The 16,944-nt window shown below is 43.4% G+C and overlaps 1 protein-coding gene across 2 annotated transcripts in view; it reads left to right on the forward strand.

The window, feature by feature from the left end:
• The first annotated feature begins 620 nt into the window (after positions 1-620).
• The window catches only part of ST6GALNAC3 (ST6 N-acetylgalactosaminide alpha-2,6-sialyltransferase 3), a 496,695-nt gene continuing 480,371 nt past the window's right edge, over positions 621-16,944 (forward strand). For both annotated transcript variants that reach the window (XM_046645637.1, XM_046645638.1), the window contains exon 1: positions 621-724. In XM_046645637.1, the coding sequence (XP_046501593.1) occupies positions 707-724 (18 nt within the window). In that variant the 5' untranslated portion in view covers positions 621-706. The remainder of the gene's footprint in view (positions 725-16,944) is intronic.

Raw genomic sequence — 16,944 nt, forward strand, 5'->3', positions numbered from 1 at the left:
CGTATATATATGTGTGTGCATGTGTACATACACAAAATATATTACACACAGTGTAAGGTTCATGGCATCTTTCGTCGATAGGTAATTATGCGTCTTATTAAAAGCAAATTATTAATTTTAGATAAGCTCATCACAGAGTTTTTAAGCAGAGCGAAGGCTCTATCATTAAACAGCCCAGAGAGAATTTCGTTTGCTACTTTTGAAGAATCCTTTGATGTGCCCAAGCCTATGGAGGGGTGATTCCAAACCCATTTAACTTTTTTAAAAGTGTGAAATGTCTGCAAGTTCTCTGATCTGTTAGAGGAGACCGAATCGAGGAGAAGAAAAGGCCGCTTTCTCTCCCCAGCGGGACCCAGGTTGCTGCCTGCTGCTGAGCAGACTTTGTATACGTTGAACGACAGAACATTCAAAGAAAAAAAGGAGAAAAGAAAAAGTAGCGAGCACCGAAGGGAGGCCGCCGGGACGGCACGTGACCCGGGGGCGGGGCCTCGCGGGCCGCCAGCCAGTGGCCGGGGCCGGGGGCGGGGCCGCGGCGCGGGGGGCGGGGCCTGTGCCCGCGCAGCTCACACCGCGGTCCCCTTATTTGGATCTGCGGGAATGTGGGCTGGAGCTGTCCTGCCGCGGTACCAGCCTCCAGCCTGTCGCCGGGACTGCCCCTGACCCAGGCGCGCCCGCTGCTCGGTGGCAGGAGGGCCGGCGAAGCGCCATGGCCTGCATCCTGAAGGTAACGACTCGGATCTGTGGCTCGGACGCGTGGTTGGCCAGCCCCTTGCTGCTAAAAGGCACGGAGTCAGCCGCGGTCCCACCGCATCCTCATCTCAGTTGTCTTTTCCTGGCGTTGATTTTCTTTTTGTTCCTTTGGCAAATGCATATGGAGGGAGATTCTGAAACATGCAGCTGGCATAGCTTCTCTTCCCACCATTCCTGCTTGATCGCGCCTGCATCGAAGGAGCTGCAGACTGTTGGCTCCAGGGGAGAGCAGGGCTGTGTGCCGAATAAAGGGGATGGCGAGGAGGGGAGGGGTGCTCCCGCGGGTCCTGCGGCTCCGTTGCCTGAGGCCTTTCGGGGGCCACAGAGAGAGGAGGAGTGGCTGGGCATGGGTTATTGGTGATGAGCGGGATAGCACTTTGAATGGGGGTGAGAGTGAGCAGAGCGGGGGTCTACCGAACATTTGGCCATGTGGAGAGAGAAACTTCTGAGTTTACAGGTAGTCCCTCGGGAATGAGTTTTCTATGAGATCTGCTAGCTCTAGGTGCTATTAGCTCTGCTTTGGAAAAGTTCACAGGAGAACGTATTTATTAGTAGAGAATCTTGAACCCTCTTTTTGCTCAGAAATTTGAAAAGACATAATGATTTTACTCCCTATCAGAGTCTGCTCGGCCACCCCTTCTTTGTTGAGTTTTCTTTCTCCAAGTCTGGGTTCTTAGCCTGGACTGAGTATCTTTCTGGGTTCACAGTCTTGTGGCATCAGGACTTGGTGTGAGTGCCTCACTTGAGAACTTTTCATCCCAGGGGAAGAGGTTTTGTTTGTTTATTTTTTCGTTTTTCTGCACTGCTATTTCTACCCGCGTCTAACCTGACTCTTGACTGCTTCGATCATCCACAGCATGAAGGTTTCCGGGGCCTTGACTGGAGAATGCAAAGGCCTATTTGTTCCAAGCGTGGGGGAGCTGTGTGTGACAGAGGAAAACACCAGAAAACATTTTTTTTTGTTGTGCTATTGTGAAATAGTGTTTGTTTCTCTGTAGGGTGATTTGAAGCCATCTACTGCTGTACTAGTTACCTGAATCCTCTTCCAACATGTCTTGGTGTGAATGATGCAAATAAGAGCCTAACCTGGTAGAGTTTGTTTCCATTTCTTAGAGTAAAGGAGATGAGGTATTTCCTGTGACTTTCCTGAACTTCCTCTGATTTCCGACTATTTTCTGAGACCTAACAAACGGTAGCAAGATAAGGTGGGTACACTATGGAATTTTTCCCTTGGATAGTCTGAGCGCAAGAACTGAAATATGAAGATGAGTCATCTCTACTATTTATTGTATTATTAGCTGAAAGGAAAGTTGAGGAGCATGACATTTATTGTTGGCTGTCTTCTTCCCATTTGGTTTCTTGCCTGCCTCACCTTGCACGTGTTCCAAGCATTCTTAATACACATCCCAAGCTACACATGAGTCTGGTCAACCTTTCCTTTCCAGCACCTCACACTGACCTCAGACATTTAGGGCATATCTGCGTGCTCCCTATTTTTCTTCCACTGGAACTAATTTGGGATGCAGGCAGGTAAACTGCAGAGAGCAAAGGCTTTGCGCTCAGAAAGACCTTGGTCTGAATGCAGGCTCCAGCAACTGCTACCTGCCTGACCTTGGACAAGTGACTTAATTGTTTCTGAGTCTCAGGTTCCTCAATATAAGATCAGAATAATAGCACCTGCTCCCCAGGCTTGCTGTGAGGATGAAAGAACATAGAGTATGAAAAATACTTTGTGGCGTTGGCATTTAATACGCGCCATTTTTTTCTGACATATAATAATAACTACAGTTTAATTAATTGTATTGTATCTTCAGCCTGTTTCATATATTATAGCTTTTATTCTTAGAACAAACCCTGCCAAGTGAGCATCATTGTTTAAAACCCCATTTTACAGATAAGGAAGCTGAGTTTTCTGAGTTTGAGAAATTTGCCCAAGGCTACAGGGTTAAGGACAGAGAACCTGTATTTAGACCCAGATCTGCCAACCTTCCTTATACTTTAATGCTGTTCCCTGTACTTCCCCAGGGGGTGACTTTTTCAGATGTCCTAATACCGTTCAGAGTCCTTCCCACCTTTGAGAAACAAAGTACCTTTGTGCATTGATGGCCTAGATGGCCTGCGGTGGGCCTCTACCCCTTGTCTTTGAAAGGCCATACCTGGTGGAGTGGAGAGTCCAGAGACCTGGATTTGGAGCAAGCTTGATCTCCGGTGTATGATTTTAGACAGTTACTGCAACTTGAAACTCAATTTGCCCTAGGTATAGAATGCATAAAATTATAATAATTGTCTGGCAGGGTTTTGGGAGGGTAAAATGATGGCCTTTTTGTTTTTGAAAGGAAACGTTGTCCACCCTGTGCCAGCCCTGGACTTGGTTTTGGCATCACAAGATATGTAAACTATTGACTCCCTTCTCCAGTGGCTTACAGTATAGTAAGGGGGATAGCAAAGTCAATGAATGTTTATGTACAATGTGAAGAAGAGCAGAGGTCTGTGGAAGACATAATGTGCATAAAGTGCAGAGGGAGAGAGAAGGAACCCACTCATCAGGTAATCAAGGCAGGCTTCCACTTATGATGTTGGAGCTGGGTTTTGGAGACCGAATAGGATTTTCTGCGATGGAGCTTCTGTTTTAGAAAGATAACTTTTGAGGTAGTGTCTCCTTTATTCTGTGAGCAAAAACTAATGTTCTTAACGGATTTTTGAGGTAGATTTTATTATCCATTTTTACATATGAAAAAACTGAGATGCAGAGAGGTTGATTAAAGCATCATTATTTCCTACACTATGGACCTTAATAGAGGGAATCTCTCACTAGCTAGGAGGAGAAGCCCATGCCATAGCAGCGAAGGGCGGTCTCTGGGGGCATACAGAGCTATCCCCTCAAGGTATTGTGCATGGTGAGGGCTGGTGCTCATGCATAGAGCTGGCTCTCATAAGAGAATGATGATTACCTCAATAGTCATCTAATTGTGGAATACATACTCCACATGGCATGGGCTTTGAAGCTAGAAATATGTGGGTTTTAATTATGGCTCCACCACCTACTAATTGTATAACCACAGGTAAGTTTCTTGATTTCACTGCCCCAGTTTCTGAAATGGGGGTGACCACGCATTCCTCAATGGATTATTCTGGGGGTTAAATGAGACTATCTACACATTAGAGAGGACAGGCTAGATATACTGCAGTAAAAACAACTTCAAGTCTTAGTAGGCCCATTTCTTGCGATGCTCTCCTGGTAGCTGTGCCATTGTGAACAATCAAGTCAGGATCAGTCTCTTTCCATGGGGTGTTTTAAAAGTCTTTAAAATTTGATAGACAAGAAAGATATTTAATGTATATTTATTTGATTACTAGTGAAGTAAGCTTTTAAATTTATATTAGCCATTTGTTTTTGTTCTTTTGCAAACTATAGCTACCTTAAAATTTTATGTAATAAACCTTTTCGTATTTTCTTTTATGACTTGTGCCTTTGGTCGGCCAGTACTTTTTAAGCACAGTATCTTGTACACCTTCGATACTTAACAAATATTTGGTGAGTTGTGTTCAGGATTTTTTGCATCCAGCCCTGAAGTGGACCCTGAGTGGACATGGAGACACAAGACACTTGTGAGTCGTTTCTGCCTTGGAGAAGGTTATGGTTTTGCCAGGTTGATGAGACTTATGAATGTGAGGTAATTAGACAGTATCACAATAGGTGCATGACAAAGCTATTGTCATCTTCTCCACCAGTCACCTCTCGTTGTAGAACATTTATCTTGATTGACAGGAACTTGGATGAAGGTTGATGTCAAGTTATGAACTTGGTGTCTTCTCATTTGTTCTTCTTCCCTCTGCCCCACACCTAATCCTTCACCATCTTGCATCAATTCTATCTCAAGAAAATCTCTCAGATCTGCCCATGACTCTCTATCCTAACTCCCTTCGCCTTTCCAGAGCCTCGTATTTGGTCTGTATTTTGAAATAGCCTCCTTTCCTTCCGGCTCCTTGCAATCTTGCCCATCTTCCACCTCGCTGTCAGAGTATTGTGCTGAAGTGCAGTGCTGATCAAGCCATTTGTAGGCTTAAATGCTTGTCTTGGCTCCCCAACCCCTGTGGGATAAACCCAACTGTTTAGCTTGGCGTTCGAGTTCCTTCAGAATCTGGCCCCTGCCCACATGTCTGGTCTCACCACCTCCTACTCCCTTAGCTGTGGTGCAGACACTTATCTGAACTTACCGAAGTCTGTAGACATAGCGCCTCCTTTCACAGCTCTGTGCCTTTGTGGTGTAGCGTAGGGATTGAGCGCCTGGGCTCTGATGTCAGACCAACCTGTTCCAGTCTTGAGATCTCTAAGCTGTAGTCTCCCCATCTGTGAAATGGGAGCAACAATAGTGTCTCCTGCTTAAGGCTATGAGGAATACATGAAGTAGTTTCTAGAAGTAATAGAACAGAACCTGCCATACAGTAAGTCCTTGATAATTATTAGCTATGAATTGTTATTGTACATGCTGTTTTCTCTGCAGGAAATTCCCTCTGCTATCACTTTTCCTCCACTGACAAAAGTTCTCCTTATCTTTCAACTCCTAGCACAGTATCACAGCTCTGGTCAAGCCTTGCCCTGCTTCAGCAGCTTCCTCTGTGATCCCATGGTCGTAGTGCTTGTCACTGTGGTAGCAGGTGTTATCCTGTCCTGTCAATTAGCTCTTTACATGCCCGACTCTTTGTTTGACTATGAACTCATAAAGAGCAGAGGCCTTCCGTGGGTCAATCAGCTGGTGTTCACTAAGCATCTGTAAATGAATATTGTTCTTGCTTTAAGTAAGATTACAGACTCACTTGGAAGGTAAGTAATTAAACTAGTAATTCAAAGTATGCAAAGTATTTTGAAAGGTCTACCTGGAGGTATGGGGGTGTTGGTAGTTACCTAGTTGAGTCTCGGGGACAGAAAAGGCCTTATCTTATTCAACTTGGTATCCATAAGAACTAGCCTAGTAAAGTGTTCCCTAAATGTTTGTTAAATGTGTAAATGATGTTATTTTTATTTTTTTGAGATGCCAGTTATAGACATGGGCCTAACCTGTCCTTCTCTATACACAGCTGAATTCTTCATGGATAAAGCCTAAATTTTTCACTCTAATATATAGCAAGCATTAGAGTTGATCAGTTTGCTCCTTAAGTTTCTTCTCGGTTTGTTTCTTGTGGATCTGTTACCGCTTCTCATATAAAATCTGGAGCCAATTTTAAATCAGGAGGGAGGGGGAAGGGAGAAGACGGAAGGAGGAAAGAAGGAAAGCATGGGTGTGGCTTATCTTTTATTATGATCAGTTTGGTTCCCCAGGTTAATGGGAACAACAAAGCAAAAGCAAAAAACCAAACAAAAAACTGACATCCACAACCACAATTTGTGGTTCTCAAACTATGAGGTCTGAAAGCATTTGAAAATAATATGGCTTCGCTGAGACTGGAGAGCCACAGAGACTTCACAGGTACACAGGTTATAAATCTGAAACTCTAAGATAACCCCAGCAAGGAGAGCAGACAAGGCACTTTGTCTAAAAATCTGCTATGACATTTCTTTCTGCTGCCCTGAACTGCTGAAATCTCAGTAGCTGCCCGGTGTAATTTTCAGTCTTAGGGTGCCTGAGCAGAAGCTTTTGCAACTTCCATTTGCACACTTCGGGGAATGAGTGGTTTATGTGAAAGCAGTACTCTTTGGATGAATTGATAACACAACAGTAATAGTTGCTGTCTGTTGAACACCTCGAGTGCTCAGGCTGGGTTCTGTGCTAAGTGTTTTATATACATCATCTCATGTAAACTTGTATTACAGGTGAACATACTGAGGTTCAGAGAAGCTAAGTAACTTGTCCCAGGTCCTGTGGTTAGTGGGTGGTGAAGGTGGAGTTAACCCTGGCTCTGCGTGCTTATGTAATGTGTCTTTTACCTTCGGTGCCAATTAAGTGAATGTTTATAGGGGTTTTGAATTTATTTCACCATCTTCTAACCAGGCAATACTCAGTCTAGACAGCTTCCTAACACCCGACTGGCGGGGATCACTTTGACCTGCTTTATTTTTATTTCTTCCTTCCTCAGAGTTTCCTTTGTGACAGAGGAACTAGAGGATATAGAGGGGCCACAGAGACTGGGGAGATAAAGAAGTTTCTAATTCTTCCTCTAACACTGAATAGCCCTTTGACCCTGGGCAAGTCACATGTCTCCCTGCCCCCTTGCTTGAGAAACCCACATGTCCCTCTGGGGGTGGGTAAAGGAGAAGGATGCTACAAAGTTGGATTTACCATTAGGCCAAGCTTCAGGGCCCCTCCCAGGCTTTGGGAAGAGATCCTGGCGTTTTTGTATATATAATTTTATATTCATTTTCTTAAAGAGACTCACAAATTGTATAGGCTTCAGGCTCCCCAACCTGGATCCCCCTGGGTGCCGTTGGAGTCCAAAAGAGAGGATGCTTATGAGTGCACTTTGCAGAGCAGAATGCACTGTACACATGCGGTAAAACTATTATTAGCATTATTAATAATTAGATAACAGCTTGAGTCGAGGAAACCTGTCTTGGGAACTGGTGAGAGAAAGAAGGGCTTAAATTTGAGGACGAAGCTTTCCAGTAGATGGGGAACGTTATGAAAGTCATGAAATCTCCTCCCCAGGAGGGAACTTTCTCTCTGTTTGCAAGGATTTAACACACACTCTGCTGAGGGCTGGGAGTTGGATGAGTTCTTTTCTGTTTCCCGGTTTCAGGGAAAAGTGGAGGAAGGCATTTTTCTATTTGGAGAGAGTAGATTTACAAGTGCTACCAGGATCCCATTACAGAAAGCTGCGGCTGGCTCCCCGTTATTAACAGCCTGTTATTCGGTGTTTGGATTATCCAGGCCCTGTCCATCCCCAGCCATTCTGCTGTACACCTTTTACGCATTTTACTGCCAATTAGCACCTCCGCCAGCGCCGGGAAAGGGAGAGGAGCAAACCCCCAAAGGGGTTCATTCCCCTCCTTAGCTGCTCCGTCAAGGTTTGTCCGCAGGAAGGTAGTTACAGGAAAGGGCTCAAGTGAGGTGAAGGATTATCTGTGCTTTTACCATTGTTCTCTCTCTTCCTCAGCTCACGGATGCAGAGTGGGCTCTGCTTCTGATTTTAAACTGATTTAAAGTCGCTAAGTCAGAGCTTGGCCTAGGGATCCAGAGACTTCAATAAACAGCAGCCCCAGGGTAGCTGATGTTCTCAGAGGGACCCTTTGCCCCACACCCCGTTTCTCCAGGCCTCGCGCTCATTTCCTGTGTGGTGTGGAGGGGTGGGGGCTCACAACATCTGGTACTTGGAGAGTGGGGAAAGTTAACTCCTACAGAGACCACTCAGGGGCCAGGAAAAGAGAGGGCCTTGTGCTTGAGTCATGCTAGTGTGTGTGTAAAAACAATGTGTGTGTCTCTGCATATACAGAGTAGATATAAATATAGAAAGAGAAGTACGCACCCACATTCATTCAATCATATCTTAGTATTGACTGAGATTTGAAATCTCTTGCACATACAATCCTCTTCTGGAAGGGACTTCTCTCTAATTTCAAAGGCTATTTTGTTTCCTAGTGAATTTATTAGCTGTGGGTTTACCAGACACAAAAGAAAAGCCCCTTTGGTTGGTTTGAAAACTCTGTTTGCCTCGTGCTCTAAGATTGTGATCGCAGGAGAATTAGAAATAAAATGTGCATGTCCTGCAGTAAAAGGGAGTCATCATGTGGGATTAAAATGTGCACATGGAGCTCATCTTAGGTTTTAAGGACTGGACTGAGCAAATGTCTGTCTTGGGACGATTCCCCTCCTTGGGACAAGTGGGACACACCTGCGGAGAGCAGGGCTGCCCTTCCTGGGATCGTTGTTTAGGTTCTTGGCCCCAACAATGTGCTGGACTCGAAAGAAAGAGAAGTGAAGGTCTCTATTTATGAAGGGTTTGCCTTATCAATCAGGGAAAATGGTAGCCAGGAGCCAAGGGCTGTTCTCTGAGTTGTGGGCAGTAAGGGGACTGTGGGGGGCAGAGTTCAGAGCTGGACCGCCTGACACTGCATCTGATTCAAGCTTTGTGATGAGTATCAGTCATGACAATAAAACCTTTATTTAACGCTCTGCAGCAGTGCTGTCCAGTAGAAATACAATGTGGGCCACTTTTGCAATTTCACATTTTCTAAGGGCCATATTTAAAAAAAAGCAAAAAGGAGCAGGCAGAATTTACTTTAATACCATATTTTATTTAACTCACTCCAAAACATTTTCATTTCAACATGTAACCAATATAAAAATTATTAATGAGATATTTATATTCTTTTTGCATAAGCCTTCAAAATTCAGTGTATATTTTGCTGTTACAGCATATTTCCATTCAGATGCTAAATTTTCATCAGAAATACTTGATCTGTATTTAGATTTTATAAAATTTACAGTCAAAAAAAGTAGATTCACACATTCAAGTTGCTCCAAAGATGCTTAAGTTTTCCAAGAGTTGAATCGAGTATCAGTTTTCAAATGTTAATTAAATAAAATAAAGTGAAAAATGTGGTTTCTCAGTCACACCAGCCATTTCTCAAGTGCTTAACAGCCAAATGTGAGTAGTGGCTACTGTATTGGACGGCATGTCCATCCAGGTAGTCATCCTCACCATCGGAAGGGACCGCTAAACTTGGAGGCAAGGAGAGCAGTGTAAGGGGTGGGGGAAGGATTGCCTCCTTGCGGGGGGGATGGGGGGGGTGATCAGAGGAGAGGACACCCCTGTTGGTCAGACTCTTGGCAACCAAACAAAAGGAAATGATGAGCACGGAAGGAGCACCCGACCCAGGGACACACTGGAGCCTTTGACGAGCCCTTGATATTTCATCTGAAAATGGAGTCCTAGGTTTTCCCGTATCCTGAGCCTGTCTGACCCCCAGGTGTTGAGCAGCTGTGGGTTCTCCCGAGGGAGTGCTGCTTTGGTCTCAGTGTGGTGGCGGGAACTCCCTGAGGCTTTGAGGTCAGAGACAGACTTTACACACTTTTGTTTGAGTCATTCCTTTGCTCCAGGAGGGCCATATGGCAGCAATTTAGACATCCAGAACAAGCCACATGTCTTCTTTTAAGTCAAGAGAATAAGATGGTTGGGGTTCCTTTGTACAGTTTTCTGCTTTTTTCACTGCTTGTTGTGCCTCCATAAATTCAGCAATATCCTAATAGATGGATGTCCAGTGACGCTTAGAGCAAATGAGTTTGTGAACCTGAAGCTCTGTTTTGCCTACACTTCCTGCTCCACTTAATCTTCCTGGATCATAGAGTGTTAGCATTTTCTCATAAGATGAACATTTCCTTATAACAATGACCGTAGGTGGTGTTTGCTGAGTCCTTCTCTCCAGCAGACAGCCTGTCAGATGTTGTGAGATAAGATTTCAGGATGGGCGTTATTACTTTCATCTGAAAGAGGAGGAAACTCTGCCTCATATAACTTAACAACTTTGCTAATGCAAGAGCAATAGACCAGGGTTCACAAACGACAGCCCTTGGGCCGAATTGCACCCCCTGCCCCGTCATCACCTGTGTACATGTATAGCCCATGAGTAAGAACGGCTTTGGCATTTTTAAATGGTTGAAAAAAACTCAAAAGAGGAATAAGATTTCCTGACGACTGAAAATGTATGAAATTCAAATATCAGTGTCTGTAAATAAAGTTTTATTGGAGCACAGCCATGCTTATTCATTTCCTAGTGCCTATATCTGCTTTCATGCTACAGCAGGAGAGTTGAGAAGATGACATGTGAACTGTATGGTCTGCAAAGCCTTAAATATTTACTAACTCTCTCTTCACAGAGAAAGCGTGCCAGCCCCTGTGCTGGACTGTTAAGTTCTTTCAGTAGACTGTAAGAGCCTGGTCAGGGGTGGTGCAAGTTCTCTCACATGTGGCCAACACTAGCCCTGAGGCCTCACACCGTGAATGTCAGGGATATTGACAGAGTGTGGAGCCAAGGACTCTGTGTGGAAGAGGAGACTGAAGCTTTGAGAGGATAAGTCACTCCCCAAAACCACTCCAAAGCCTGATCCCTAAGTCTGTTGCTTTTAGCAGATATGCTGACTACAGTGCTTCCCAATTTGAACTGCACCAGGACCCCCTGACTGACTTGCTACATCAGAGGTTGCTAAGCCCCACCCCCAGAGTTTATGATTCTGTAGGTCTGGGGTGGAGCCCAAGAATCTGCGTTTCTAACAAGCCCCCAGGTGATGCTGATGATGGCCATCTGTGGACCACACTCTGTGTAGCCCTGCCATTCTACATCCTGCTCAGTAAATGGTTGTTGAGTCAAGAAAGGCTTCAAACCCATGCATGCCCCGACAGAAACTTACTAGAAATGTAAGTCCATTGAGAAATTTAAGTCAGATGACTTCTAATCAGCTTTTTAGGCATTGTAATCATTTGATTTCTGCCCCCATTGTTCTCATTAAACCCCAAGACTCTGCATGCCATGCAGCTCAGGCCACCATGAATATCGAATTGCATGGGTCTCTGTGCCCAGCAGCAAGGGGCTGGGGCTGAAATGAACCCGTGCCGGTGGCATCCTTCCTGTGTTTCTGGAAACTCAGTTTCTTTCAGATCAATTTCAAAATCAGTTTATGATGATTTATAAACCAGGAATTTGGTTCCTGCTGATTGCGTGTCAAACCTTTTTCACTTTGCTGCCCCCTGTTTCTCTGCTTTCTAGCAAGGAGACATGGGGGTGCAGGAAACAGCTTCTGCAGTCAAATTGTACTGGCTTTGGTCAGGAAAGTTAATGCGTTAGTGCTAGAGTTCGATATCTTAATTATTGGCTTAGTTAGTCTCATATTTAAAAAGTCATTATTTAAGGATTAGGAACGGGGAGAGTGAAGACTGGTGAAAGATGATAGCCTTTTTTTTTCATGTTCATGATTCATAGCCTTGTTTGGGATTTTAATAAGTAACAAAAAGCATTGGAAACCACTGATTTAATCTCTTCTTATAGGCTCATATTGGCATAAAGAAGAAAATAAATCTCTAAAGATTTCCCTTTTGCTTTCTCTTGGCTCTCTGTTTTTGTGCCCTTATTTGTTATGCAGCCCATTTTGCTGATTTCCCCCTTTCATGTCTGGCCTCTGGGCCCCTCCCCAATACAGGTGTTATGGGGAATCAGTAGCTAGTATGTCTAGGGAACCATAATGTCAGCTCTCTGGAAGGGAAGCCTTCTAGAACTCTATACCAGGTAGATAAAGCCCTCATGCAGAGTCCCAGGATGTAAGCCGTCCCACTAGGAATTCTTCTCTGGGAAATGGGACACATTTCTGTGCCTGGTATAAAATCATTGGTGTGGCATTCATGACAGCCTGTGGATGTCACCCCGCACACCACACCTTTGCCACTCCCTGGAGGCTGACTTTCCTACTACTCGTGTTTGCTCTTTAATTGCTGACTTTCTCGACTTGTCGTCCTTCCTTTCCCCATGTTTCTAGAAGAAAATTCCTTCCCCAGGAGCAGCGAGTACCTGAGCCACTGCACCTCCTGCTGCCACCTTGTTTATTTTCCCTCATTCCCCCAGTCGGGAGTCAGAGAATCTCTCTCTCCTGCCCTGGTTTGTGTCACTTCGTTAATTGTTCCTTGGCTGGTTTGGTGCGTGTTGAATTCCGCCGTGCGGTTTAACCCCGGCAGGTTCCTGCCTGTGATTGCTGACTTGTGGGTCAAGGAAGGCTTGTTTCCCTCCTACCCACCTTTGACCCTTGAGATCAAAACCTTATTTAAAGAAGTGACATGCAAGTCCTATGCCACTCTAGGTTCTGTGTCAGAACCGCTGAAATTCACCATATGTTCTCTACATTTGATGGGTTAGGGGGTCTGTGTTTGACCCTTTTTCCCTCTGATCTTCATTCAGCAAATAGAGACTGTGAAGGGGAAGTTTATTATCAAGCACCCAGAGAAAATCCAGGCTCTGTGGGGACAGGAGGGCAGAGGGAATGGAGATAAGAGGGAGGGTGAAGATTTAAGCCCTTCTAAGGGAAATTAGGGTCTGTATGAATGATAATATTGATTGTAGCAATAGCTTATGTTTGCTGAGTGCTTACAGACCCTGTGTTGGGGCTTTTTATTTTTGCATTTATCTCATTTAATCCTTACCAGCTCATAAGGTAGGTGCGATTATAGGTTCCCATACAGATGAGGAAATGGCGGCTTAGCGAGGCTCTGTGATGTCCCCCAGGCTGTGCAGGTCAGCAAGGAGGCTTTGAACCCAGGAGTTTGGTGGAAGTGAAATACATGTAATAGGATATATTCCTATAGTCACACATGGATGAACCTATTTGTGACTTGCCCACAATAATAATAACTGTAATGATAGAATAACATCATGAAACATTTTCTGGCACTAACTTTATGGTACATACTGTATTTAAGGCATACACATGATTGCCTTTAATATTCAACAGTCCTGTTAGAAAAATCCTATTATCATATCTGTTTTACCTGTGAGGAGACCCTGAGGCTTCGAGAAAGCTCAAGTTCTTTGCCCAAGGTCCCGTGGCTAGCGAGTAGAAAATTTGTGGGACCATATTATTTTTATAATGATTACTGTTATTAGCTAACATTTACTGTATGCAGTCAGTCCCAGACACTATTCTCAGCACTTTACATTTATTAACTCATTTAATCCATATTTTCCAGATACAGAAACTGAGGCAGAGTGGTCAAGGTCACCAAACTATTTTTGGCAGTGGTGAGATTTCAACTCACGCATTTTGGCTTTGGCGTCTGTGTATGTAACAAACATGCGTGTGCCCACAAACTCTGTTTTGTTTTGTTTTGTTTTGCCCCTTTGATGGTTTACCTTCTAGTGCAGAGAATCATTTAGGACTATTGAAATCCATTCCAATGTGAATTCAACTTACTTCAAAGGAGCTTGTTAAAATAAAAAAGATTGCTTGGTTTTTGACTTGAGATACACTGGATTAAAAAATCTTCTATGAGGGTTTTTGTTTTTTTTTTTTAATACCTTTGAAGAATTAGTTTCCTTGTGGAGACGGCCTTTGTACTTGAGTGTGAGCCCACTCTTCTGACTGGGTGGGGCTGCGGGCAGTTCCCCTCTTGACTGCCCTCCTCTTCATCGCCAGTCCCCTCCATAACTCCACAGGGCAGCCAGAGTGACCTTTACAAAGGAAATCAGATTCTGGCAGTTCTCTGTCTAAACGTTTTGGTAGCTTTCCATTTCACTTGGGACAAAATCTAGCCTCCTTCCGTGGCTCACAATGCTCTTGATCTTGCTGCTGCTTATTCCTGAGAAACCATCTGCACCTTGATCGACTGCTCATTTTCATTCCATCCCCTTCTTGACCACGCCAGGTTCCTTCCGGCTTCAGAGCCTTTGAGATGCTGTTCCCCTGTCAGCCATACCTTGCCCCCACCTTCTTTTTGAGCCTATTTCTTCCCACTTGTCATGTCCCAAATTAAAGTTTGCTGCCTCAGACAGGCCTCTGCTGATTATGCCAAAAAAATATATCTCTTCCTGATATTCCCTATTGTGCTTCCCTGTTTCTTGTGTGCCTACCACTTCTGCATATATGAATATATGCATATTTGTTTGTTTGCCTGTCAGTCAAAAGACTGAACGAGCAGGAATCATGATTATTACTCTGTACCTGGCATCTAGCATGGTGCAGTCAACAAACAAATGAATAATTGAATGAATTAATTTCAAGCCAAAAGAATAGCACGTGCCTTTTAAAGATGTACTGGAATAAAGGAAGAGGTCATTTTGGGGAAGAGTGAAAAGTTGTGGACGGCTGTCGCCGACCTGGTTTTGGGAGCTGGTGGAGACGTATGGTTGGGGTCAGATCGTGAAGAATGGTGTAAGTCCTGCCACGGAGTGCAGACTTTGTCCTCTGGAAATGGGAAAACGCTGTTGGTTTTAAATAGATCATTAAATGCAGTGGAGGTATTGAGTCAGGGAAAACAATGTTCTATTGTCCTACTATCTCTGAGAGCACTCAGACTCCTTAGATTGACTCTGGTCATTGTCCTTTGTGTCTGGAAATTAGTTGTCCCAATTATGATTTTGCTACAATGATTGCATAGGCAGAATTTCAAACAGAACCCTGGAAATTAAAATGCGCCAAAGACGTAGTGTGCTTGTTTATGGCAGAGCTTGGTTTTTTTTAAACTACCAAATGGGGATGAGCCAACAATAAAATGAAACTAAACATTTTATACAAATAAGTTATTAGTTGTTCAGGTTGTTCAACTTTCCATTTAATGAAAGGAGTCTTAAATTTGGGTCATGTAGGTGACACATTGCAGACTTTAGGCTCTGTTTGGTAGAGCTGACTTTTATATTCAGTTGGTAGTATTGCTCTTGAGGAGGATGCTAGGTAGTTCTGCCCCATGGGTCATTATATAATGACTGTCTTTGAACCCTGCCTTGGAAGGACAATAGTAGTGTCCTTACAGCAGCTATTATTTATTGAGCATCTACTATGTGGCAGGCACTGAGCCAACATCTTACATTAAGTGGGTAAAACTTCAAAGAATTTGTTTGAGGTGAATGTATTCCCATTTTACAGGCTGAGAAACAGGCGAAGGGAAGTTAAGTAATTCTCCCAGGTAAGTAGTGGAGCCAGGGACCTAAATTCAGCTCTGTCTAACTCAAAATGCCCTGCTTTTAACCCTTTTAATCCTACCTCTGAGGAGGAGAAAATCATATAGGACTATGGAGATGAACTATAATCATAACTACACTTTGAAGAAGCTTATGGAAATAATTTTGATCTGAGTTAGACTGAATATAAAAAAAGCAAGGAATTCTAAGAACATTTCTTTTGATTTGAAGAACTTTGAAGGTAGTTTACGCTTAGGGCATTTTCCCTAACCTGTTTAGCTGAGGTCATACCTAGTGGGATTCGTTTCCCTGATGAGCAGATGCTTGAACGGAATCTCGATGGATGAGCATGAGCTTTTTCAGGCTGACTAGTTGGGATGGCTGTGCTGTATCCACCTCCTGGTCTCCCTACCCCAGTCTCCTCTTCACTCACCATTCTGGACTCATTCTTGACACAGCAGCCAGAAGGTACTTTAAAAAATGTATATATAAGATTATCTCATTCCCTTGCCTAACTGGTCATATTCTGGGAGGAAATGTTTGCAAATCATATCTCTGATAAGGCGTTAATATATAAAATATGTAAAGAACTCATACAACTCAATAGCGAAAAACCAAACCATTGGATTAAAAAATGGGCAGAGGATCTGAATAGGCATTTTTTTCAAAGAAGACATACACATGGCCAACAGGTACCTGAAAATGTGCTCGACATCACTAATCATCGGAGAAATGCAAATCAAAGCCCCAATGGGATTCCAACCTCACACCTCTCATAATGGCTGTTATCAAAAAGACAAGAAATAGCAAATGTTGGGGAGGATGTGGAGAAAAGGGAATCCTTGTGCACTGTTGGTGGGAAAGTAAATTGGTGCAGCCACTATGGAAAACAGTATGGCGGTTCCTCAAAAAGTTAAAACTAGATCTATCATATGGTCCAGCACTCCCACTTCTGGGTATTTATCCAAAGGAAATGAAAACAGGATATTGAAAAGATATCTGCACCCCCGTGTTCTTTGCAGCATTATTCACAATAGCCACAAACACAGAAACAACCTAAGTGTCTATTGATGGATGAATGGGTAAAGAAAATGTGATATATATATATATATGATGGAGATTATTCAGCCACAAAAATGAAGGAAATCCTGCTAGCCATTTGCAACAACATAGATGGCCCTTGAGGGCATTATGCTAAGTGAAATAATTCAGACAGAGAAAGACAAATACCATACATGTGGAATCTAAATAAAATAAAATAAAATAAAATAAAATAAACCAAAAACTGAACTTACAGATACAGAGAACAGATTGGTGGTTGCCAGAGGTGGAGGGGCAGGGGGAAGGATGGGTGAAATTGGTGAAGGGGGTCAAAAGGTACAAACTTTCAGTTATAAAATAAATAAGTCTTGGGTATGTAATGTCTAGCATGGTGACTGCAGTGATTAATACTATACTGTATATTTGAAAGTTGTTAAGAAAGTAGATCTTAAAAGTTCCCATCACAAGAAAGAAAATTGTAACTATATGTGGTGACGAATGTTAACTAGACTTATTGTGATCATTTTGTAATATATACGTATATCAAATCCTTATGTTGTATG

This window comes from Equus quagga, chromosome 18, assembly GCF_021613505.1.
Source record: "Equus quagga isolate Etosha38 chromosome 18, UCLA_HA_Equagga_1.0, whole genome shotgun sequence".
Classification (NCBI taxonomy): domain Eukaryota; kingdom Metazoa; phylum Chordata; class Mammalia; order Perissodactyla; family Equidae; genus Equus; species Equus quagga.